Source organism: Pollicipes pollicipes, unplaced genomic scaffold, assembly GCF_011947565.3.
Source record: "Pollicipes pollicipes isolate AB1234 unplaced genomic scaffold, Ppol_2.1 Scaffold_4740;HRSCAF=5597_pilon_pilon_pilon, whole genome shotgun sequence".
Lineage (NCBI taxonomy): Eukaryota > Metazoa > Arthropoda > Thecostraca > Pollicipedomorpha > Pollicipedidae > Pollicipes > Pollicipes pollicipes.
The window spans coordinates 18,182,307-18,205,223 of NW_023596545.1; the positions used below are offsets into that span (position 1 = coordinate 18,182,307).

The following is a 22,917-nucleotide window of genomic DNA, read 5'->3' on the forward strand; positions in this document are numbered from 1 at the left end:
CACGGAAGAGTGAGGCGATACGCAGTTCTCAGGTGTTCGCCTGGCTGTCCGGCGTGACACACGGAAGAGTGAGGCGATACGGTCCACAGGTGTTTGCCTGGTTGTCCGGCGTGACACAGGGAGGAGTGAGGCGATACGTGGTCCTCCGCTGTTCGCCTGGCTGTCCGGCGTGACACACGGAGCAGTGAGGCGATGCGTAGTCCTCCGGTGCTCACTTGGCTGTTCGGCATGACAGACCAGACGATTGGCCGCACCCTGACAACCCAATAACAGACAGACATCCGGCACCACCTCCCTGTACACATTTGCGCTGAAAATCATGCGCCTACGTCACGTCACGGTGATAACACCCTATATTCAGCAGACATCCCTTCAACCAAGCCCCCCCCCCTCCCCCCCGCCTGTCCAGTAGACATCCAATCAACGAAGCCCTTGTATTCAGCAGACATCCCGGACTCCGCAGATCCCTTCGCTCAAACATACACCGGGAATGTAAAACAGTCAAAAACCGCAACACGCGAACTGCCCTGGCGCGCTGTGCGCGCGCCGCAGGGCGACTAGTACGTCTCCGCCATAATGAGCACCACCAGCGCCGACCAGCCCGTGAAGGGTCTGCAGCCCTGGCCCCAGCCCGTCTTGTCGTTGTACTGTTCCCACACGAACCCCGTCCGCTTGTACTCTTTGACGATATTGCGCACGAGCGCGGCGCGCAGGCGCTCATAGACGCGCCGCGCGCGCTCCTGGTGCGGGCCTTGCGCCGTGGCGTAGTGGCGCAGCGCGCGCACGGCCAGAAAGTTGATGTTGACCCAGATCGGGCCGCGCCAATAGGGCGGGTCGTGTTCGGTGTTGCGGCGCATGTAGAGCGGCGCCGACTTGGCGAGGGAGCGCAGCCCGAACTCGGTCCAGAGCAGGTTCGGGTCCTCCAGGTCGGCGAGAAGGCGGCCCAGGCGCGGCGACGCCGGCTCCAGCACCTGCAGCAGCAGCGGGAACAGGCCCACGTAGCCGCGCGCGCTCACGAAGCGCAGTACCGGCTGCTCGTCCGTCTGGCGGACGAGGCCGGGCGGTGGCGGCGGCCGCTGGCCGGCGCGCTCCGGCGCCGGCGCCGGCCGTACCAGCCGCACCGCGTCCGTGTGCAGGCCGAAGTCGGCGAACGCGCCGTCGGCCTCAGACCAGTGGAGCGCGTCGAGCCGCGCGCCGTCGGCCAGCAGGGCGTGCGTCTGCCGGTACGCGTCCGCCGGCTCGCCGATGGCCACGGCGATGTCGGCCAGCAGCGCCGACGCCAGCGTCATCCAGCAGTGCAAGTCCACGTGCCGCTCGTCGGCGTTGGGGTGCGAGGCGCGCGGGAAGTCGTCCAGCCCGGACGTCAACGTCTTGGGGTTGAGCTCGGCGGCGGCGCGCGGGTCGCGGCCGCGCCACCGATACGCACCCGGCAGCTCGCCCGCCTGCGTGGTGTTGAACCAGGCGTACCACGCCTGCAGTCGCGGCCACAGGCGTTGCAGGTACGCCACGCCGGGCGCGTCGCCCATGGCGTGCATCATCGAGTGCAGCGACAGCAGCAGTGTCGGCGGGTTGGCGTTGGTGTTGCGCTGCACGACAAACTCGCCGGGCACCTTGCTGAGCGCCTCTGAGCCGAGGATCTGCTCGCGCGGGATCCACCCTTCCACGTTCATCAGGTCCAGCCAGTGCGCCACGATGTCTTTGGCGATCTCCATGTCCCACTGCGAGATGAGGAGGTTGTGGAAGCCCTCGTCCCAGAGAAAGCCACGTGGGAAGAAAGCTACGCGACGGCACGGCCGAGTAGAGGGCCGCCGGCCAGTACGGCACCGGCTCTTTGTTGTGGTGCGACTGCACCAGGGATGTGCCGTAGAAATATCCCACCCCGCCCACTAGGTTGCTCATGGTCGCCTGCGCGAACCGCACTTCCTCCTCACTGTACCCCTTGGCGGCAAGGCCAAACTTGGCTTCGAACGTCCGCTCGAACAGGCGCCGCCGCTCCGCCAGCAGTCGTTCGTACAGCTCGCCGCCGAGCGCGGCCGGCCGCGACGCGTCCGCGCTCGCCGACTCAAAGCGCACCTCCAGCTCGAACGGCGCCGCCGCCACCGCCTGGAACACGACGAAGTTGGGGCGGCGCTCGACGCCCGCCCCGAACATCTCGCCGACCAGGCCGATGTAGCGCTGGTCGGACGTCTGCACCAGCCGGAAGCCGCGTACGGCCGTCTCGCGCAGCTGGTGGAGGCCGGGCGCGCGCGCCGCCAGGAAGAACTGGCGCTGCAGGCGGCCGCGCGCCGCGTGGAACGTCAGCCGGAAGTCGCCGAGCGCCTCGCTGGAGCCGTGCACGGCGCGCAGCGTGTCGCCGGCAGCGTCCACAGAGAGACGGTCGGCCGGGCCCGCCTCGTCGTCCAGCGCCACGTAGTACAGCAGGGAGATCTGCAGACCGTCAAGCTCCGGGGTCTGTGGGAGGGGGGGGGGGGGGGGAGGGGTCAGACAGCTGACAGTCACAAGCGAACAATACTGTCACGGTGTGATGGTCCGTACGCATCACCGATTAGAGCACGGCACGAGACATTCAATGCGGGACGCAAAGCAAAGCCGAAAAGAACATCACGAAGGCACGAGCAGATAGTCAAGTGGGAGGGGGGATATGCAGGAACACTCCTACCGCGTTAGAACAGCGAGCACAACCAGAACAGACCCGACTACTCGTCCATGGGTGTGAGCTACCCGAGCGTCCATCAAACCTGGAAGGCGAAAGCAGCCTGGGAGTGCGAAATATGCAGACGCAAGCACTAGGTTCCTCCTCACACCGAAGCCGAAGACGTCCACCGTTCAGCACCCCCCGCACCACCAAGCACCAGTTTCAGGCAACGGAAGACAGTCCACACCTCGCAACAACTCACGGCTGCCTAACATTACTATCTTACTCCCAGAAATATTTTAGTCCTACATTCTTCCACGCATAACATTCGAGAACTAACTCCACGCGCCAAAGTCGCCGATCGGCTGAGTCTGCCTGCGCGGGCGACCTGTGCACCCGATATCCTACCTTGGGCGTTGCCTTGATGCGAGCGGTCCAGTCACCACCGTGGTCGCCGCCCGGCTGCTTGACGAACGTCGTTTCCAGCCGCACGTGCTTGTCCACCAGCTCCTGCACGCCGAAATATCGGCCGTCGTGCTGCTGCCAACCGTAGCTGGAGAGGTTGTCGCCCTGCTCACACCAGTGTCTGTCGAGGAAAGCGGAGAGAGCGGAGTGAACACACCGACCACGGGTGGTCTCCAGACGCGCGTAACTATTTCCAGAAGATGCCTTGGGCTCACTGTTTCGATATAGTCCATCTTCGCTGCGCCGGGGTCCCCGAGCGCTAATATGGTCAACGCAGTCGTTGGCGCTATATAAGAGGCGTGATGATGTGCGTCACGTTTTCTTAAAAAAAGAGGAAAATATATCACTGAAGTCTGGTTAGTTCCGCCCTTTCAATCACGCACATGAGCTGCAATCAAGCACTCAAATATATTGCATGTTTCAGGAATATGAAACGGGAACCAACGGTGTCGTCTTAGAACGTGTGCAACCGCTAACAGCACACTATGCTCTCCGGCCAGCTGATGACAAGACCACTCCCAATCTTGGCGCTTCGTGATGAGGATTATGATGACTCGGGCCTTAGCACGTGCCGGCTGTCTCAGTCATATGACGTCCACAACCCCGGCACCTCAGATGATAATTACAACCGACAAAACGTCATACGAGAGACGGCGTCGGAGGTTGCCGCCCTCTCCGTCGACAGACCTGAGTGGCAGGTCTCCGCCCTGGAACGTGGCCGGCGTGAACCACATGAGGCCGGTGACGGGCGAGCGCCGGTGGCGGCTCTTCATGCCGAAGTACACGCCCGGCCGGTAGGAGCCCCAGTAGCGGTCGTCCGGCCGGATCGGCTCGGCCGCCTGGGCGCGGGACATGGGAGTGGCCGTCAGAGCGCAGGCCGGCGCCCGGCAGAGGGCGCAGATGGCCGACGATACTCTGCGACTGGGCATCGGTCAGGGAAGACGCGGTCGGGGTGGACGGAGCAGCCAGGTGCTCCATTCCTCCGACCGTTAGACGGGTGACGACAGAACAGCCCCACACTCCGCATGTTCCCGGAGTGACTCTCTCGACTGCATTCATCGACACAGTTTGAAACTGCTCACGGAAGCTCTCATTTCAACATAATTCCTGTTCGCCACAAACCACTACGCTCACACGATTATTGGGTGAGCACAGAGAAAACCGCAATTATTTGCGACAAACAACAATATTACCTATCATTTTTGTGTAAACACTGTGGGCTTGGGGAAACCCCGATTTTCTTACAGTTTTTACAAGGTAGGGCTAAGTTTCCTTAAACCCTGGCCTAAAATGCCTGTTTTAAGCATTCTTCTCCCCATTCAAACTGTCATTCTCACATCGGATTACCCCGCCACGATTTCACTTTGACCTCTGCAATCCTGATTTTCCCGCTAACCCCAATCTCAGAGGCATGGCTACCCTGATCACACGTGACCGGAGAACAGACCAGCTCCCAGCGGTGGCGGTGCGGGCCTGGGGAGGGCAGCCCGCCGCCGTGCTATTGACCTTGGGCGCCGCCAGCGGCGTGTTGACGCGCCGCTCCATGTAGCCCTGGTAGGCGAGGTAGCCACCGACTGAGAGCAGCGCGCCAGCAGCGAACCACACCAGCAGTGACGGCAGGCTGGCCGGCGCGCCAGGCGGAGCGCGCTTCTGACGCGGGTACGGTGCGCGCCCGGCCGCCGCCGCGCCGCCCGCGCTTCGGTGCCTCGCCTTGCCCATGCTGTCCCCCAAAAACAGGTGCTTTGTCAGTCTGGATGCTTTGATGGGATGGGGGGGAGAGCTGGACTGAGCTGTTTTGATTTGGATAAGTGCCTCTTTGTGCTACAAGTTGTGCTGTGGAATGTTTGTTCCATGAATGCTGGTAGATATGGCATGGTCAAAACACAGGAAGCTTCGGCCCCACAGCAAGACAGCATTGCCCTACCTTCAGAACCATGCTTGCATGCTTATTAAGTAACAACACATTGCTTATGTTTTCAACCATAATAATAACTTAGTGGTTTTGAGGTGATAAATCTAAGATGAAGATTCTTAAGATTCTTTGCACACTTCACATGTTATTTGTACTTATCTATTGACAACATGGCTGGTTATGTTGATCCCAGGAGACAATGAACTACCTCCCCAGCCCAGTGTTCTCAACATGTCCATGCACAAAGAACAAACATACCCATTTGGGTCAGCAACATACATACCCATTGGCAATATGATTACAAACCACAGAGTATGAGCCAGTCCAGTTGCTACCTCCTGCTCTAACATATGCCCATTTGTGTTACTGGACTAATCTACTGTCAAAAGGAAAAGTCCTCCACAAAAATACATTTTCACCATTTCTTGGTTTAAACTATTGTCAGCAGGACACAGAACATTCTGATTCTGAAACACAGCCTCAACACCAAATAATTACAAATGCCATTAGATAGCATCATGTCTGTACCCTGTCTTCCACCAAGATGCTATGGAACAAATATTGCGGCAATCAAAAGTAATAAATACCTACATTATGTTACCTCCCATTAAGGTAGTGTTCAGAACTTCCCAAAAATATGGTACAATGAAGAGAGAAACCCTAGTGCAAAGAAAGATACTGACAAAACCAGGAGACTTAAATCCTTGGATGTTTTGCTCAGAAGTGTTTTTAGGGTTTTGGGAACACTCAATCTGCATTAAGACCTTTTCATGTATTGTATGTCAACCCCCCAGGAATCTCAACACTGGATAACATTTTAAACTAAAAATCCTTATTTGATGCCCATCTATGACCAAAACACTGTTACACAATTTGTTAGCCATATCATCACAGATCAAAATTCCACACACAAAGATGGTTGCCAAAGATGTGATGTGCATGATAGGTCTAAGTCCATCCTTTATCATATTCTTCAGCATTTTATTAGCTGAGGGGAAGGTAGACCACCAACCCATTAAATCTGAACTAATCAACAGCATTAAGCTTTCACACTTTTAGTCAGTCCATAATGCACGATGCATTTAACAATATTAACAAAATACTGTATAAGTACTGCTGCGATGAATTATCCACAATTGACAATCCTAAATTACTTGGGTCAGAGCCATCAACATACTCATGGCATGAGCCACGAGTGATATCCACAGCAAGGCACGGACACATTGTTTGGCATCATTCCGAACCGGCCAAAATGTTTTGCAATAACTGTGGTGAGAAATTACGAGGAATGATCGAACACCCACTTACACCAATCAACCGATGCCGGTTTCCCCAAGGCCGTGGCTAAGCCGAGGGTCAAGATACTGAACATGCCCTGTCTGGAGCGGACTAGCCTTGTAATGGCTCTCCCAGGATTGGCTGTATTTCGCACTACCCGAAAAGCTTCAATCTACTACTGGCCATGTGAATGTATATTGGCAAGATATGCAGCGTTGGTCAAAATGTTTTCTGACAAAAATAACGCAGCTATGACATTTAGGCCGCGATCGTCTTTGGTGCCACGTTGAATGGTTTTCATGGCGTCGTCTGAAAAGTCCTGTTACGTGGTTGTTTTGGACATGAGTGGTGTGTGCGCTTGATCAGTCTGTGCTTCTGAAATATCACGGCATTTCTGAAGCTTTCTCGCGGACCACATTCGGGAGGAATAGGAATTGGCGTCTGGTCGAGAACGGCTGATAGTCCCGTGGCTTCGCTGCCCGTCGCATTTGGAAAAAATAGCATCTCGTTCATTGAAACATGTTAGTATGCTGTTATTTATCCGCACATTGAAGCCACTGGCTGGGTTGTAACAAGCCTGGAATGCTCATATGCTTATTTTGCCCAATTTTTCAATGTATGATGAGGTGTGATAAGTTAATATGGATGCCTGAAATGTTGATGTCTCAGTTGATTGAGTAGATAACTTGCTGTTTAGTCAAAGCTGTTTTATTGGTTTCAATAACATTGCAGTTCATATAAGTGCTGGAAGGTTTGTGTTATTGTGCTGAATGGATATTACAAACTGGTGCTAAACAGAATGGCTTCTATAGCTTGCTATGGCTCCATAAATATATGATGGTTCCATGTATGATATTGATAAATATTGTGTTATATATATATATATATATATATATATATATATATATATGCATATATGAACATAGGAGTATGTGACAGGAGATAGCTGCTTTACTTGCAGAAGTTTAATCACAGTCAGATGGAATTAAAAGCATGTTATGTACCTAAGTCCTGTAACATTATTTTCAAGTGATTGCATATGCTGTGAATCAGATCTCCTGGCTAAGTTTGGTGTTCATGAACCCACAGAGATGCATAGGTGCAATAACTATGTATTTTGTGTGCAGTACATCAAAATGGGTGCAAAGAGTCCAGTCAGTGATAAAGAGCTGCTGGTGGATATGGAGAGCAACATCAATGTGGGAACTAAAAGGTACTTTTATGCTGCAAATTTATTTTGCTTGTGTTGATTTTAATGTCAAATGCTTTTGGTGGGAATGGCTTTGATTTCCATCAATTAGAATGCTTATGGCCACACTGGGATGCTTGACACATGATTGGTTATATAACATTCTTGCTCATGCATACTTGTGCTTAGCAGCCACCACAACATTTTTCATCCTCTCCACGGTGACGCTCGGTACAAGATTTTAAATATCTGTCTTTTGTCTTAAATCCTTTTCCTGCTACTGTTGTGCAGCCAATATATCAACACTATATCACTTAGCCACTACATAACTTCAGGGATGTCGCTTCTTTGCTGCAATTTACTGCTTTCTTGCAGACTGTTATTGATTGCTGTACATATTATTACTTGTGTCTTACATTGATGCCTTTCTTTAAAACAGGATGTTTTTAATCCTGTGTTAACACATACATTTCAGCACATGATTTACATGGTTCAGTTGTGTGTTTTGAGAGTTTGAAATGTTGCAACACACAATGTTGTTGCCTCACTTTGCATACTTCAGCAACTGCGATGCACTAGATGAGCGTCAGGGCTTAGTGTTAGCTAAATATGATCTGATTTTTTGCTAATATGTGTTTTGTAATGTGTTTCAACAGGGTAACTCTCCTGGCCCAATATGTCAAGATAACAGCAGTGGTAGCTGCATACTGGTAAGAATATCTGCTCTACATGCCTTACTAATTGTCTAGTTATGCCAGGATTATAGTAATCATGGCTTTACATTTCACATGGACACACAATGTGGAGAAAAGTTAGCATGACTGATCTGTCATGATAGTGGCAGTTCATGTAACATGATTGCTTTAAACATAAACAAACTAATAAATACAAACAAGCTGCTAATACTAGGCTTCTGTAAAATTTGAGGCAGCATTGCTGCACATGTCATATATTTACCTCTCAAGTATGTTGCTGGCCCCATAGTTCTTTCAATACATAATTACACATCTAGTTTTATGAAGATGTGTTCAGGTAAGGGAATGACCATCACATTCAGTGACAAATATTGAGCTGGTGAGCAGATGATTTTGTCCTGGGCATCCTACACTCAACATGAAAAGAGAGCAGAGGAAATCAAAGTTGAACAATGCTGGGGCTTATTGCGAGAGGCGACGGTGACAGGGACACTGGCTAGGGTCCGCAACTCTTCATTATTTTAAGGCATTGGCGCCTTTGACCAAAGGATGTCCGGCTAAGCTAGCAAAACGCGGCGATCCGATTTTCCTTACTTCTACCCAGCTCTGAAGATTGGGCCCGTCTTGTCCTCCCCCCCCCCCCCCATCCGGGATCGTCTTAGTAGGAAACGGAATGGAAACGGAATGGATAAGAAGTGGTCCCGATGCAATTTTTGTGGTTGAAACTATCTTTTTCAAAACAAAAAGGCAACGTCTTCACGTGGCCAACAATTCAGGGATCGAGGAAGAAACAGCAAAGTAGCAAAAACGAGAGGACATTTTTATCTCATCAAGAATTGTACAAATATATTGAATACAAGCGAAGTAGCAAAAACGTAAGGGCATGTGTATCTCATCAATAATTGTACAAATATATTGAATGCAAGCGAAGTAGCAAAAACGAAAGGACATGTTTATCTCATCAAGAATTGTACAAATATATTGAATACACTCCCGATGTGTTTATCGAAAGCGTTCCCATGTTGCAATCCCATACACTTCAACTCTACTCGTCAACAAAATGTCGACTCGAAACAGTCATTTTAATCCCGTGTAAGCTTTTTGTGAAAATTCCGGATGATACAGATGTAAACAGTAATGAACAATGGTTTTAAGGCTTTTATGTAGGTACTCTCACTGTATTTGCACCTTTTGTTCTTAATGTCACTTTTTGTCATCAGGGTATCTTGTGCATGTCATCAAGCATCTCCTGAACTGGTTTTTTAAAAAGTAAATAGCGTCCGTGCCCTCGAGCGCGCCATCTGTTTCATTTGATTGGCGGCGTTACGTAAAGTTGGCAATGCGTGGTCCGTTCGCACTGAACTCCCCCTGGGAGCTGCTCCTGACTGCGCCGGGGTCACGGAAAATGGGTGATATGTGTTAAAAGGACGGTTGGAACAAGTCGCTAAGATAGACGACTCTGCCGCAAACGGCTCAGACATTGCAGCTGGTAAGCCGGACGGTTTGAATCACCGAAGTCTCCACTCAGGGACGTATAAGAAATGAGGACTAGAGGCACCCAGATATCTGTAAGTCATGCTTTGTACAAGTTCGGACGTAAAGCTGGCAGATCGTCATCATCGCATGAGGATGTTGTGCGGCACGGCTCCACGTATGCGTCCATCGAGCTTTGAGAGCGGAACGATCTCGGTCAAAACTAACCCGTGCTCCCTCCACGCGCGGTCCCCCCGCTCGCCCCAGTAGGAGAACCTGCAATTTTGAGGTAATCGTGTATTTCACTATTGGAAATGATGCCTTTGGTCTGAAGAGTCTCGTCGGCCAGTCATAGAAAATATATGTAACAACAGCCCTAAACAACTCTCCCTGCAGAGCTACAGGTTGTAAATACAGAGTAATATCACTCGAAGAATAACGCCACGTTTCAGTGTTTGCTCACCAATATAATCCAGTCCACGTACAGAGTAATGCACCGTTACTTTCCTTCAAATATTCCTGTCACCAAGTTATCCACCACAGTCCGTGAGATAGAAAAAGGATCACGTCCTTTCGACATGCAACATTGATTACTCGGCACTAAGATGCTAGTAGGTCGGTTTGTGGTGTTCTTGACATTTTTTTGACACATGTTCCTGATACCCTCCATATTTTTAATCGGGTTAAGGCCTGGTGTTACGCTCCGTTTCCCCGGAATCAACTAAACCAATTTTTAATGAAAATGTTCCACGTGCGTTTAAACGTCTACATCATCCAACGTGACATTTGTGAGAACTCCTTGAGGTTTGGACTGCGCAAGCTGGGTTGTTTCGCCCACATTGTATTCTTCTGTTGAATATTTGACTATCGGGACAACCGTCTCTCCCCAGAAACGGGGTTAACCCTTAGCTGTCTTTGACGTCGTGGCAGTTAAACAGCTAGGACGGCGACTCATCTCGCCAGTACGCCTCCTTCCAGTGATTCCCTATTTACCTCTTTCGTTCGTGCATGGCCCTTCAAGTGCCTTCCAGGCTTGTCTTCAAAAAGTTGGGTCTTTGGAGCGCTTTTTACGCTTTATTTAAACCTAAACACACTTTGTGAGAGGTTTGGGGAGAGGATGACTGGAAAGCATTAGGCAGTGTTCTTTCCAACCCAGGAAAGCCTAATTACCGACGCGGTAGTTACCCGCTACGTTATCTTTGTTGGCTCCTGATTGACAGGACGAACTGTGCTCTTTATCCTCTACCCCTCATTTGCAAGCCCGATCATTCCTTGATTTCGCTTCATTCATACACGCTGCTCCGTTCAAGTAATGCCGAGGCGAAAACGATACCCGGGCTCCCTCTGTCGAATGTTCTGCGGCCATGCCCTGCTCACAAATGTTACCGCAGCTTCGTTAGGAAGAGGGAGACGTTAATTTGCCTATTTTTGTGTGGCCCCGCGAATGGAAAATTACTTCATGAGAGGAGCCACGTGCTCACCGATTTAGCTACAGCCCCATGCGATGTCTCATCAGGAAATGAGGCCAAAACCGCACGTATTTATGCGACCAAACAACACATATATCACTCCGTTTGCAATTGAGGCCAAATTCTTCCAGAAATGATTTTACATAATCGTTTAACGTCCTAGGTGTTTCTTCTTGAAACATTACTTTCCCGAACTTGTTTAATGGCGAAATAAACTCGAAATTCAGTCATTCATCGTAAGCTCTTTTGAGGGGTCGCTACAAAACCCCATGGGTCGCAAGAACGTCCTGATACATTTCCAGTGGTGGCGCGTTAGCCCCAATCCAGGGACGTCGTTACCCTCGGACGCGCGCGCCCTGTGCCGCCGCGCCAGTGATGGTCTGAGCTCTGGAGCGCTGCGCCGCGTGTGGCCTCCTGCGGGACACTGTGGACGGCACGTGCCGCCGCGCCAGTGATGGTCTGAGCTCTGGAACGCTGCACCGCGTGTGGCCCCCTGCGGGACACTGTGGACGCCACGTGCTGTGGCGCCAGTGATGGTCTGAGCTCTGGAGCGCTGCACCGCGTGTGGCCTCCTGCCGGACAGTCTGGCTCACAGTTCGCCAGGCAATCGCGTTGGAACTTGGCGCGGGCGTAACACATTGTAAGCCACTTCCACGTGGCCCTGTCGTCCGCTTTAAAGTATACAGGTAGATCATGGTGGCGTGTGGGCTAGGATGAAGTTTGCAATCAGCTGGTTTCCATTGCATGTAATTAAGTACCTACTTCCATGTTCTTTGATACGCCGAATGAGTGCGGAAAACCCGTCATTGTTGCAAATGCACTCGTGCCAATGACTTCCTACTTCGCTTGACGTTGTTTCATCATGGTTTTACGTGTGCAGTTTGCACGCCTGCCAGCGATCGGACGTCGTGACAGTGGGCCCCGCTGGCTGCTGTCTGCAGGGTGGTGTCCATCACCATGGTGTTCGCCAACAAGACGCTGTTAAGCAACAAGGGACTGACGGCGCCGTTCTTCATCACCGGCTATCAGTGCCTGGTGACGGCGGCGATGTGTGCCCTGCTCAGCACTGTGGGCCGCTTTCTGCCCGCCGCCGCCTCGCTGCCCGACCCTAGCCCTCAGCCGCGCGTCCTGCTGCAGGTCTGCCGCCCACACCGGCGTTCTCCGCCCCTCCCCCACCCACCTCCTGTTCGTTTCAGGTGTGCCGCTCACACCGGCGTTCTCCGCCCCTCCCCCGCCCACCTCCTGTTCGCTTCAGGTGTGCCGCCCACACCGGCGTCCCCCGCCCCTCCCCCGCCCCTCTCCTGTCCTGCTTCAGGCCCGCCAACCACACCGGCGTCCGCCGCCCCTCCCCGCCCCTCTCCTGTCCTGCTTCAGGTCTGCTGACCACACCAGCGTCCCCGCCCCTCCCCCGCCCCTCTCCTGTTTTCTTTCAGGTCGCCGCCCACACTGGCGTCCTCCGCCCTCCCCCGCCCTTCTGGCCTGCTTCAGGCTTGCCGACCACACCGGCGTCCCCGCCTCTCCCCCGCCCCTCTCCTGTCTTGCTTCAGGTCGCCGCCCACACCGGCGTCCCCCGCCCCCCCCCCCCCCCCGCCCACTGGCGTCGCACGCCTCTGCCCCTCCCCTCTCCTGTCTTGCCTCAGGTCTACCGCCCACACTGGCATCCCCCGCCCCTCCCCCCTCTTGGCTACGTCACTGATGTGCGACTGAGTAGCTCATTGTTTTCGCTCTCATGCCCTGTTTCAGAATCCCGTCCCTTGTCTTTCGAAGTTTCCTGCCAATTTATTATATCAAGAATAACGTGTTTGCTTGCGCATGATGTCTGCATTGAAAATAGTAGATAATAGAAGTGTTATGCTTGTGTATGTATTACAAGTAAGTCACATCAAGATAAGGAAATCTGAGAGATATAACTAAATTTTAAACTATAATGAAATGGCTGTGTAAATGCGCTACTCTACGTTAAGAGATCAAACTTTAAGCATAATTTGAACTCTACTATATCAGTGTTGTCTGATAAGTCTGACTGCTGGGGCGCTGTTTGTACAACCGCTCTGACTTATTTAAACAGTTCAGTGGCAAAAAGATAACCTGATGATGCAATTATTTGTTCCCAGGTTCTGCCGTTGTCTTTCGTGTTCGTCTGTATGATCACCTTCAACAACCTGTGCTTGAAGAACGTGGATGTTTCGTTTTACTACATCGGCCGTTCCCTGACCACTGTGTTTAACGTCATCTGCACCTACCTTATTCTAGGTAAGCTGTGGCGCATGGGGTGATGTGGAATAGCCTAGGGTTTGTTTGAAGTCGGGCCATGATGCAATGATGCTGGGGTTCGCTGGAGCTCAGCATTTGGGCTCAGAAGGCTCGCAGTTACGTTGGTGAATACTCAAATGCGGTGTTTGAGTACCACGAAACACCTGAGTAGGTGCTGAAATTAACTCACAAATATCCCAAGAACATCTTTTATTAGTTTGTTCCGGAGAATAGTCTAGTTTTTTAAGTTGTGGAGCCCAGTAATTTTCGTTTGAAAATTTAATAGTATCGTTGTATCTTTTCATTGCGAGCTTCATAAAAGCATGCGGATGCACAAAGAATAGATGTAGAAGCAACCAGAAATGATAGAAATATACCACATTCTCAGAAAAACAAGAACATTCTGACAGTCAGTGTGTGGCATTCCGTTCATCGGCCATAGTTGGTGTCGATAGTAGACTTAAAACAAAGGTTACTGTCGTTGGCTGTTGCGGGGTGATTACGAACAGTTGCATTGGAATGACGCATTGCTGACTGTGGGAATGACGCTGAGCGTGTGTTTTCATACGGCCGCAGTCTCGGGGAAAGCCAGTCAGGTCTTGATAGTCGGTTGACTCCGCCAGGATGGCAGTGTGTGACTTCAGCACGGCTGTGCTGGTGGCTGAGGACGAGTGACTGAGTATGTTCTGGAGGAGGTGAATGTGTCCATCAGTTTTTCAAGGTTTGAACTAAATTCACAGGTTGCACTGACTCTTGGTACGCTTGCAATGGCTTCGGGCGCATGAACGATTGTCAGAAGAGATCATTGAAGAACATTCGGAATTATGGCCTGACATTTGAGCTACTAGTTAGGTTTTGTAAGCTATACGACTCCTGAAAACTGGTGGGTGTCTTGTGACTGTTTATACTGACCTGTTGATACTGACCTAAGAGATCCAAATCCGTAGGGCAAATTATAAATGTAGTGAACAGTTCACGATTTTCGTTAATTTGTCTAAGATGAGAACGAAAGAGTTTATAAAAATCCCGGATATTCAGGTATGCCCTAAGACCTCTCCAGGCTGTTGTGGAGAGCTCTATGAGTACACGTGTCCGCACTCTGCGTGCTGCACAATGCTAATTCAGACTCCCAGGCATTGCAGCAATGTGATTAACAGTTGTTTTCTGACCCTCAGCAGCGTGACAAGACATATAGCGTGCGTTACTGCGTTTCAATAGGATATTGACTTACGGTTTTGATGAAATACAAGGGAGGCAAATGTCAGCTAACTTTGGTCATTGCCTTGACAAATGTCATTCAAATGTTAATAGTAGACATTACAATCGCACGCCCATTCTTGAAAGTTCTAGCAAAGCGATCCGTTGTCTTTCGCTTCCTTCGAAGCATAACGAATGTATTAAAGTGGTGTTTAAGCGGTCACGTTCAAATGATGCAACATGCATAAAGAATGCATTTTGTGGGAGGCTCTACTGACCACTTTGCTGCGCGGAACACTGGTTTCCTTTTGGGTCCAGTTGGGAGCCGTTTTTCTGTATCCCTGATCACTTTATGTCGTGCCCCTCAATTACATTTCTGTGACTGCTGGGTACCAACTGACGGTTCAGACTCAACCCAAACCTGTTAGTTCACGCTTTATACGCACTCTCCTGTCCTCAGTCCGTTCCAGTCGTTCGCGTTTGTGTGGAAGTGAGCCGACTTTAGCGCCATCTGTTTCCGACTCCCACAACTGACTCCTGAACGCACTGATCAACGGCTCGTTTAGCCGATTAAACGGCAATTGGCGAGGATTGGCTTAACTGCGCCACCCCGGAAGCTCACGCCGCGCCGTTTCGGGGTCTTCTTGTATGCGTCCAGTCAAGTGGAATAGATGAACGACAGGACGCACCGGTCGCCTGTAGGACAGAGACGTGGCAGCGGGTACGTGCGGAGCGGTCGCCTGTAGGACAGAGACGTGGCAGCGGGTACGTGCGGGGCGGTCGCCTGTAGGACAGAGACGTGGCAGCGGGTACGTGCGGGGCTGTCGCCTGTAGGACAGAGACGTGGCAGCGGGTACGTGCGGGGCGGTCGCCTTTAGGACAGAGATGTGGCACCAGGTACGTGCGGGGCGGTCGCCTGTAGGACAGAGACATGGCAGCGGGCTCGTGCGGGGCGGTCGCCTGTAGGACAGAGACGTGGCAGCGGGTACGTGCGGGGCGGTCGCCTGTAGGACAGAGACGTGGCAGCGGGTACGTGCGGGGCGGTCGCCTGTAGGACAGAGACATGGCAGCGGGCACGTGCGGGGCGGTCGCTCCGCGCCTGGTCGCCGCCTGAAGTGAGTTAGTAACAGCCCATCACGAGCGAGACCGCAGGGCGGGCGAGTTTCACATAAAATATGACAACATTCAATCGAACGGCCCGAACTCGCCCATGCCTGCTCTCATGCTTTCTGGAAACGATTGGCTGTGAAGCCATCGGTCGTAGGGGCACGCGTTTTCCAGAAACAAGAAGTGCAGTGCTTTAAAGTTCGGCGATCTAAATTTGTAGGCATTGGCTGAGGAGTCGTTCAGTCTGGTGAGATTTTCCTGTCACTGCGATTTGAACAAAACGGTTTTTGTCTGAGATGGTTCAGTGCTTGTGAAATGTAACACATGCTAAGTATTCAGATAAATTAAAATTACCTCCTTACACTGATCGCATGCGTGCCTATCGTCAAGTAACATGCACCCTAAATTAATTTTCTGTCACAGGCCTTACTCACAGATTTGAAAGGTACAAACGCGCACAGGTGTCGAAACATGCATTCGTACTCTGCGAAACTATGAGCAAGGCCAGTGACCGGAAATCCATTCAAAATACACCTTACTTAACGACGAGCATGTATGCCATTATAATAAGATCAGTTTAATTCCACTGAGTGCGCAGTTTTCCCGTTCGATTAGCATAGACAACGTACTATTTTTATAAGTTGAAGAAGAAATAAATCGCTCGGGTCGAAACTAGGCTCCAATGTCGACAATCCGGCGTGGCAGGGATAAAAGACCAACTGATTTAAACGGAGGTTAAAACGCGCGGTCGTATTGGCTAAAGTACGGGTCAAAGTGGGTCATTGATCACGTGGTTTTGTGCGCAAGCCACGAAACCGTTTGGGGTGCTGAAGGGTCGATGTCAGAGATCGGCAACTATGCCAGGTAAAGGCGTGAAACTTGCATGGACGTAAACCAGACCTTGCACCGTCTGTAAATCGTGGAACAATATGCACGCCGCCTTATCCAAAGGTGCGCCGGTGTTGGCCCAGGCAACGGCCATTGTCATGCTTTCCGAAAGCGTCGCGAATGCTGATATTTGGATAAATTGAAAGACACTGGTTGGTTGCCTCTGAGAGACTTAATTGATAGAGGCCATGAGAACTACACGGGGGCTTAGTCCAATCTGCTGTGACTAATCCCCACTCAGAACATTTGCGTTGGTCGCAATACCTCAATCATATGCAGGAAAGACCGGCATTAGTAAAAGTAAAAGACAGACATTAGTAAAGCTTCCTCCACTTCGTCGGTTAATTCGCAGGCCCATCTGATTCATAGCCAGTCAATTACTAAACATAACATGCCGTGAATTAACACAGGAATACCTTATTAGCAAACCTTTGGACGTCTGCCTGCCTAACTTTCAAGGAAGACCAGATTTGTTCAGAGGTCCCGGGCGGCCTTGATCTGTTTATTTTACGCACTGCTGAAAGGAAATGCTAGAATGCCCTCACCCTGGGGCGGTCTGTTGTTCTGTGCCATTTCCCAGGGTTGGCGTCACAGGAAGTGAGGCACTGAAAGCCCGTGCGCGAGCATGCGTGCTGTACGTTTCTGGTGCGCGAGCTCACCAGAAATGCCCATCTCCCGCAGGTCAGAAGACGTCGGTGCAGAGCATCGTGTGTTGCGGTGTGATCATCTTCGGGTTCCTTCTCGGCGTCGACCAGGAGGGGGTCGCCGGTAAGATTTGCTGGAAAGTTTGTTGCTCGCTGGAAATTAGCGTCCGGCTTAGCGTGCCGCTGATACGGCTGAAAGCTGGCTCTTGATGGCTTTCATTATAAACGACTTAGGCGGTCTTGGAACAGCTTTAAAAGATGGGCAGTTTGAGCGTCGGCGTTGTAGAAGACTGGCGCTGCTGTTCTGGGAGCTCTGCTGGCGGCTAAACGTAAATCATCTAGCAGGAGTCTTGAAGCGCTTGCAAGCTCCCTATTAAGCCATCCTATTGCTGTGATGCTTTCCCCGCCTCATAGGCATTGAGCAGTTAACACACATTAATACCGATACACACAAACACAACATATGTATGCATATATGTGACATATGTGTGGTGTAGACATAACGAATACTGGCGTCATCTGGGGCGTCTGCTCAGCGAAAAGGCGGCGGTTCCTGTTCTAGTCGACCGGTGGCACGTGGTACGTGCTGTCATCCGGACCTCTGCAGCCCTCTCAGAGACACGGCCAATGGTCAAACGGAGAATACCACTAACTTAAGGCCGCGGCCAGCATACCGTTCCACTAAAGGTGCTCGGTCGGCAGCCGTGCGTGGCCAACGTCGTCGCCTACAGGCGCGTGCACCTTTGTTCTCGGGGTCCTACGAATGCCAGAAACAGTCGGTGGGCCGACAGAAATTTCGTGCGTGGAAAGACTGCTGCACGGGGTACGGAACGCTACCCGACCGAGGCGTTCCATGCCTGTATGCTGATGCAGTGCGCGTGCCCGCGTGTGCACCCCTTTTCCGTATGACCCGAGTGTGGAGACTCGGACGGCACGGTCTGGCGTGGTCGGAGCATGAGGCGTCCCCGCCGCTTCCGGCGAGCGTATGCTAACACACTGCACGGTGCACGCATGACCGCATCCAAACAAGGTGTAAGCCTCTGGAAGCTGGGAAGCTATCATGCTTGGGCATTGCATGGAAATGTACATTGCAATGTTGCAGGCCTCCAGCTACTTTGTGCTTAGTTTAAACAGGGTTGTTAATGATGTTTTCCGTAGTTAATAGTGACGCTTTCCTCAACTGCATACGCGTGTAACGGTCAGTATATTGAATTTGATAAAACCCACCATGCGGCCCATGTCTGATTTCGGTGCCTTCAAAGTTATGTTTTCAGCAACGTTTCGGTGATGGTCATCGAAAGAGGATTCGCCAAGGACTTCATCGCCGTTGTGTGGCGATGTGAGCCACATGGCGGACTTGCCGAGCTGTTTGGGGATTAAGTAATTTGTCGGAAATACGTTTTCGGAGAAAATCGAAATGATGTGGCTCCCACCGCTGTGCAAACACAAAATTGGAGACCACTTCCTTTAAAGGGAGTGTCCCACCTTTGGGGCATATTTCAAAAACACATCGGCGAAAATTCAGGACTATTTACGTCTCATGATAGTACTGCGCAGTGTCACTATTGCACCAGCAAGATGAAACAAGGAAATAATGTTGATTATTTTCGAGTCCAAATACGCTGTCGGCGCTTTGTAACATCACTGCACTTCTTCACTTCTTAGTAGCCCGGGCGTGTATCCTGAGTTCGTGACAACTGAATTTGCCGCGATCGCCGTCATCATGACGACGACAGACTCTGCTGAGGGCCATCGCTAACTGTTACGGGCTAGAGGTGACCCTTTTGAGCTATTTTAACCCGTACATTGCGGGCCTGCGGGCATATAAGTGGCACGTCTGTTGGTATGAATGACGTCAGTACAAATAGACGTTTGTGATTCGCACGGCGTGCGGCAACGGCCAGTTACCGAGAAGCGCGTTCGTCGAAATTTGATCCAATGCGTCACCATAGACCACGTGACACACCGCTTCCCAAAGCCAAATTGTGCTTCGAAAAGAGCCTCGTAGCATTTCTTACACAAACGTTTTTACAAATCAATGTTTTGCCATCTCTCCAGAACACATACGTTGGAAAAGCCAGGCAAGTGAAATGTTTGACTTTCAAAATGGTGAGCAGGCAATCAAATGAGATTTCTCCCATAGGAGCAGCTACTTGAAATCAAAATGCTGAGCTATTGAGGATTTGGTGGAAAGTGGTATTACCGATCAAACCGGACGCGTCTAATTTAACAATAAATGAAAAAGTGCAGAAAGGTGCCATACTCCCTTTACTGAATTCATTCTAATTGCCTGTTCGTGGTAGAAAGTCAACGGGTTGTCTAGCTTCTAAGCAAGATTAGGTTTTGCGAACCATTTTTGACCAAAATGTGCGTTGCACATGCACGAATACAAGCTTTAAGCTGACACCGCATCAAGCCAGTGGGTGATAGCATATGTAAAAAGAATTGGGCCTGCCAAAAGGTGTTGTAGTTTTGTATTGCTCTGAGTCCAACACACAGACATTTGACCTTATCAAAACCCGGATAACTCAATCATTTATCATAATTATTTTTCGTTGTACTTTGGTCTTGGACCGTGGCACTATCCGTAAACACTACATAATGCAGGTACTGGTACTATGCTCTCGCCTGCCTTATGATAGGACCCATACTTATGTAAAAATTATGCGAGAGCAGTAAATACACGTTTCCTGGGAAATGCGATGTAAAATAGAGCAAGAAAGGTTGCTGTAAGCTTCCACACCTTAACTCAGAATATTTTTTGTTGTTGTAAGACCGGTCCTGTCAAAGTCGATAAGGCTAATGCAGTATTGCTGTTGGCAAGAGCCCATTGACGTTTGCATAATCCGACATTAGACTGGGCCTGTTGATCCACTTGCCGGTCGGTCGATCCACCCTGCTCCTCCCTGATCGATTGTAAACGTTCCAGTGTAACAACAGCCGTCCATACCTTAACAAAAACGCTCGGTGATCGATGATGATGGTGATAAAAATGATCGACCCTGGACCCAGAAAACGCTCTGTTCGAGTGTACTCGTCAGTATAGTGTAAAACTCTGGTTAAGTGTACTCGTTTGTCCAGTGTAACGCTCTGGTTGAGTGTGCTCGTTTGTCCAGTGTAACGCTCTGCTCGAGTGTACTCGTTTGTCCAGTGTAACGCTCTGGTTAAGTTTGCTCGTTTGTTTAGTGCAACGCTTAACTCGAGTGTACTCGTCAGTGTAGTGTAAAACTCTGGTTAAGTGTATTCGTTTGTCCAGTGTAGCGCTCTGGTTAAGTTTACTCGTTTGTCCAGTGTAACGCTCTGGTTAAGTGTACTCGTTTGTCTAGTGCAACGCTTTACTCGGGTGTACTCGTCAGTGTAGTGTAAAACTCTGGTTAAGTGTATTCGTTTGTCCAGTGTAAAACTCTGGTTAAGTGTATTCGTTTGTCCGGTATAGCGCTCTGGTTAAGTGTACTCGTTTGTCCAGTGTAGCGCTCTGGTTAAGTGTACTCGTTTGTCCGGTGTAGCGCTCTGGTTAAGTGTATTCGTTTGTCCGGTGTAGCGCTCTGGTTAAGTGTACTCGTTTGTCCAGTGCAGCGCCGTGATCGTTTCCGTCTGTCGACAGGTTCGCTGTCGATACTTGGCGTCGTGTACGGCGTGCTGGCCTCTCTCTTCGTCTCCCTGTTCGCCATCTTCACCAAGAAGGTACCCTTGGCTCTGACAAGTCCGTCGCGTGGTTTGTAGCGGGGATCAGCGATTAGGCGACGTGGTAGCCCCAAAGCGGCTTTTGCCGACTGCTTTAGCCGTCTGAATCACTAGCTTAGGGGGGCAGAGCGCATCGCGCGGTGGATTTTCCGACCGTGTTAAGTCAACGTACGATTACATCCTCGGGGTATCACGGCGGTTCCGCGTGCGGCGTATTCAGCCCGTCTTGCGTCAGCTAGCAGAGTCGTGTCTGCACCGGCCCTGCCCGCGTGTCGACCGCGCCGACTGCCGGCATGTTCTGGCGGTTACGTCATGGGCGAAGGGTCGCTGCGGAGCTGAGTCGGTGTGCGCGGCGGGCCTGCCGCCGCCGCCCGTCAATCCGGTGTCATTGACGGCATCCGCGGCCGGCCCAGGTGCTGCCCGTGGTGGACGGCAGCGTGTGGCTGCTCACCTACTACAACAACATCAACGCCTGCCTGCTGTTTGCGCCGCTGGTCTACCTGTCGGGCGAATGGACCCAACTGACCCACTACCGCGGTCTGGCTGAGCCCCATTTCTGGATCCTTATGACTGTCGCCGGATTGTTCGGCTTCGCCATCGGCTACGTCACCGGTCTGCAAATCCAGGTGGGTGGCGTCACGGGTCACAGGTCTGCAAATCCAGGTGGGTGGCGTCACGGGTCACGGGTGTGCACGTCGGCGTGCGGGTGGTGTCACGCCACTGCGCCACTTGTCCAGGCGTGATTTCCATGTAATTTTGTGGAAGACTGTCATGGAAACTTACCAGCTTTCCGACTATCTCCGCCGCATCAACACGGGAGCCTACGTCACCTGCTGCTGTAGCAGTTATGTGATCTATGAAATTGGTAGAAGCTATGACAGACTCAAAATATCAGTGAGGCTCGAACTGTTCGCCGTCGCCTGAAGACGGAGCGGCTGCGGCACGTCTGATGCTCGCTGCCGTCGCAGGTGACCTCGCCCCTCACGCACAACATCTCGGGCACGGCCAAGGCGTGTGCGCAGACCGTGCTGGGCTCGTGGTGGTACTCGGAGGCGCGCTCTCTCCTCTGGTGGACCAGCAACGGCATCGTGCTGCTGGGCAGCGCCGCCTACGCGCGCGTCAAGCAGCTGGAGATGGAGGCGCGCCATCACTCGGGCGCCAGCTAGAGCTGGAGATGGAGGCGCGGCACCACTCCGACGCCAGCTAGGGGCCACGCGGCCGCGGTGGCCGGCGGCGAGGCCGACCCAGACACACGGACGGCACGTGCTCTTCACAGGCCGGCCTGGCGTGGCGGCAGGCGTTGTGGGTTCCGCCGTTGCGTTTTTTATGTGACGCCTGGGAAGGTCAGTACGCGGCGTTGTTTTATTTCTAGCCTATTTATTGTTGAGGATGAGTATGCGCGGTGCTCATCGGTCCCGCGATCGATGCGTGGCCAAACGCCAAAGGAAGAGGCGTTGGCGACGTGCTGCAGACCCGTCGGCTCACGGTGCAGCGCCAGCGCCCTGCGTCGTTCGTGTGGCCGGTGCGGAAACTGTATGGCCACGTATTGTGTCGAGTGTTTCATTGTGTCGTCGTCTCTGTCGTGTCGACTCTTCAGGTGATGCGTGTCCATCTGCACTTATGTAATAAATGGGGCAAAGTAGCGTGCTGTTCCTTAGCAGCGGCTCGTTTCGACATCAGATTGCTCCTGGTGTCGATATCCGTCGTTAACACCGACGATTTAACAGGTGCGTTACATGATATGCTGTAACATAGTTTATCTGCTACAGTAGGGTGTTTTCATGGTAAATGTATTTATTCATTCCTACCGTTCTCCAGAAAGTTACATACATCACATAATATATGCAGCCCAACACTAGGTATACAATGCATATAACAATGCTACTAAGGCCGTAAAGTATTAAAATATTGCGTTGTCCTGTCAAGCTACGTAGGATTATCTTGTTCACAAGTGTGCTTTCACTTAGCCTTGTGTTCCACGCGTTGTTAGCGGCGATTATCACATCATTTGGTCGGATGGCACAGTGC

The 22,917-nt window shown here is 51.5% G+C and overlaps 2 protein-coding genes across 3 annotated transcripts; one reads left to right on the plus strand and one right to left on the minus strand.

The window, feature by feature from the left end:
* Nucleotides 1-420: 420 nt before the first annotated feature.
* On the minus strand, nucleotides 421-6,277 carry LOC119099213 (mannosyl-oligosaccharide glucosidase-like). Its single transcript, XM_037222330.1, is given in 5 exon segments — nucleotides 421-1,775; nucleotides 1,777-2,451; nucleotides 3,044-3,221; nucleotides 3,788-3,939; nucleotides 4,607-6,277. Coding segments are annotated over 5 exon segments (2,436 nt in total). The 5' UTR covers nucleotides 4,820-6,277; the 3' UTR covers nucleotides 421-557.
* Nucleotides 6,278-6,566: 289 nt separating this feature from the next.
* Nucleotides 6,567-22,532, plus strand: nac (GDP-fucose transporter nac). 2 transcript variants are annotated; one of them, XM_037221523.1, is made up of 9 exons: nucleotides 6,567-6,811; nucleotides 7,418-7,503; nucleotides 8,136-8,189; nucleotides 12,058-12,253; nucleotides 13,231-13,369; nucleotides 17,243-17,329; nucleotides 20,810-20,889; nucleotides 21,303-21,515; nucleotides 21,858-22,532. In XM_037221523.1, exons 2-9 carry the CDS (start codon nucleotides 7,427-7,429, stop codon nucleotides 22,053-22,055), a joined length of 1,044 nt encoding a protein of 347 aa, XP_037077418.1. In that variant the 5' UTR covers nucleotides 6,567-6,811; nucleotides 7,418-7,426; the 3' UTR covers nucleotides 22,056-22,532. The 2 variants fall into 2 exon arrangements, with proteins under 2 accessions (XP_037077418.1, XP_037077419.1); XM_037221524.1 differs by lacking the exon at nucleotides 7,418-7,503.
* The last annotated feature ends 385 nt before the right edge of the window (nucleotides 22,533-22,917 follow it).

Bases quoted from the DNA above. Each gene is read 5' to 3' on its own strand.
- nac (XM_037221523.1), top strand. From the start codon at position 7,427: ATGGGTGCAAAGAGTCCAGTCAGTGATAAAGAGCTGCTGGTGGATATG. The intron at 8,190-12,057 runs GTAAGAATATCT...TGCTGTCTGCAG, and splicing joins GCAGTGGTAGCTGCATACTG to GGTGGTGTCCATCACCATGG. The intron at 13,370-17,242 runs GTAAGCTGTGGC...CATCTCCCGCAG, and splicing joins CTGCACCTACCTTATTCTAG to GTCAGAAGACGTCGGTGCAG.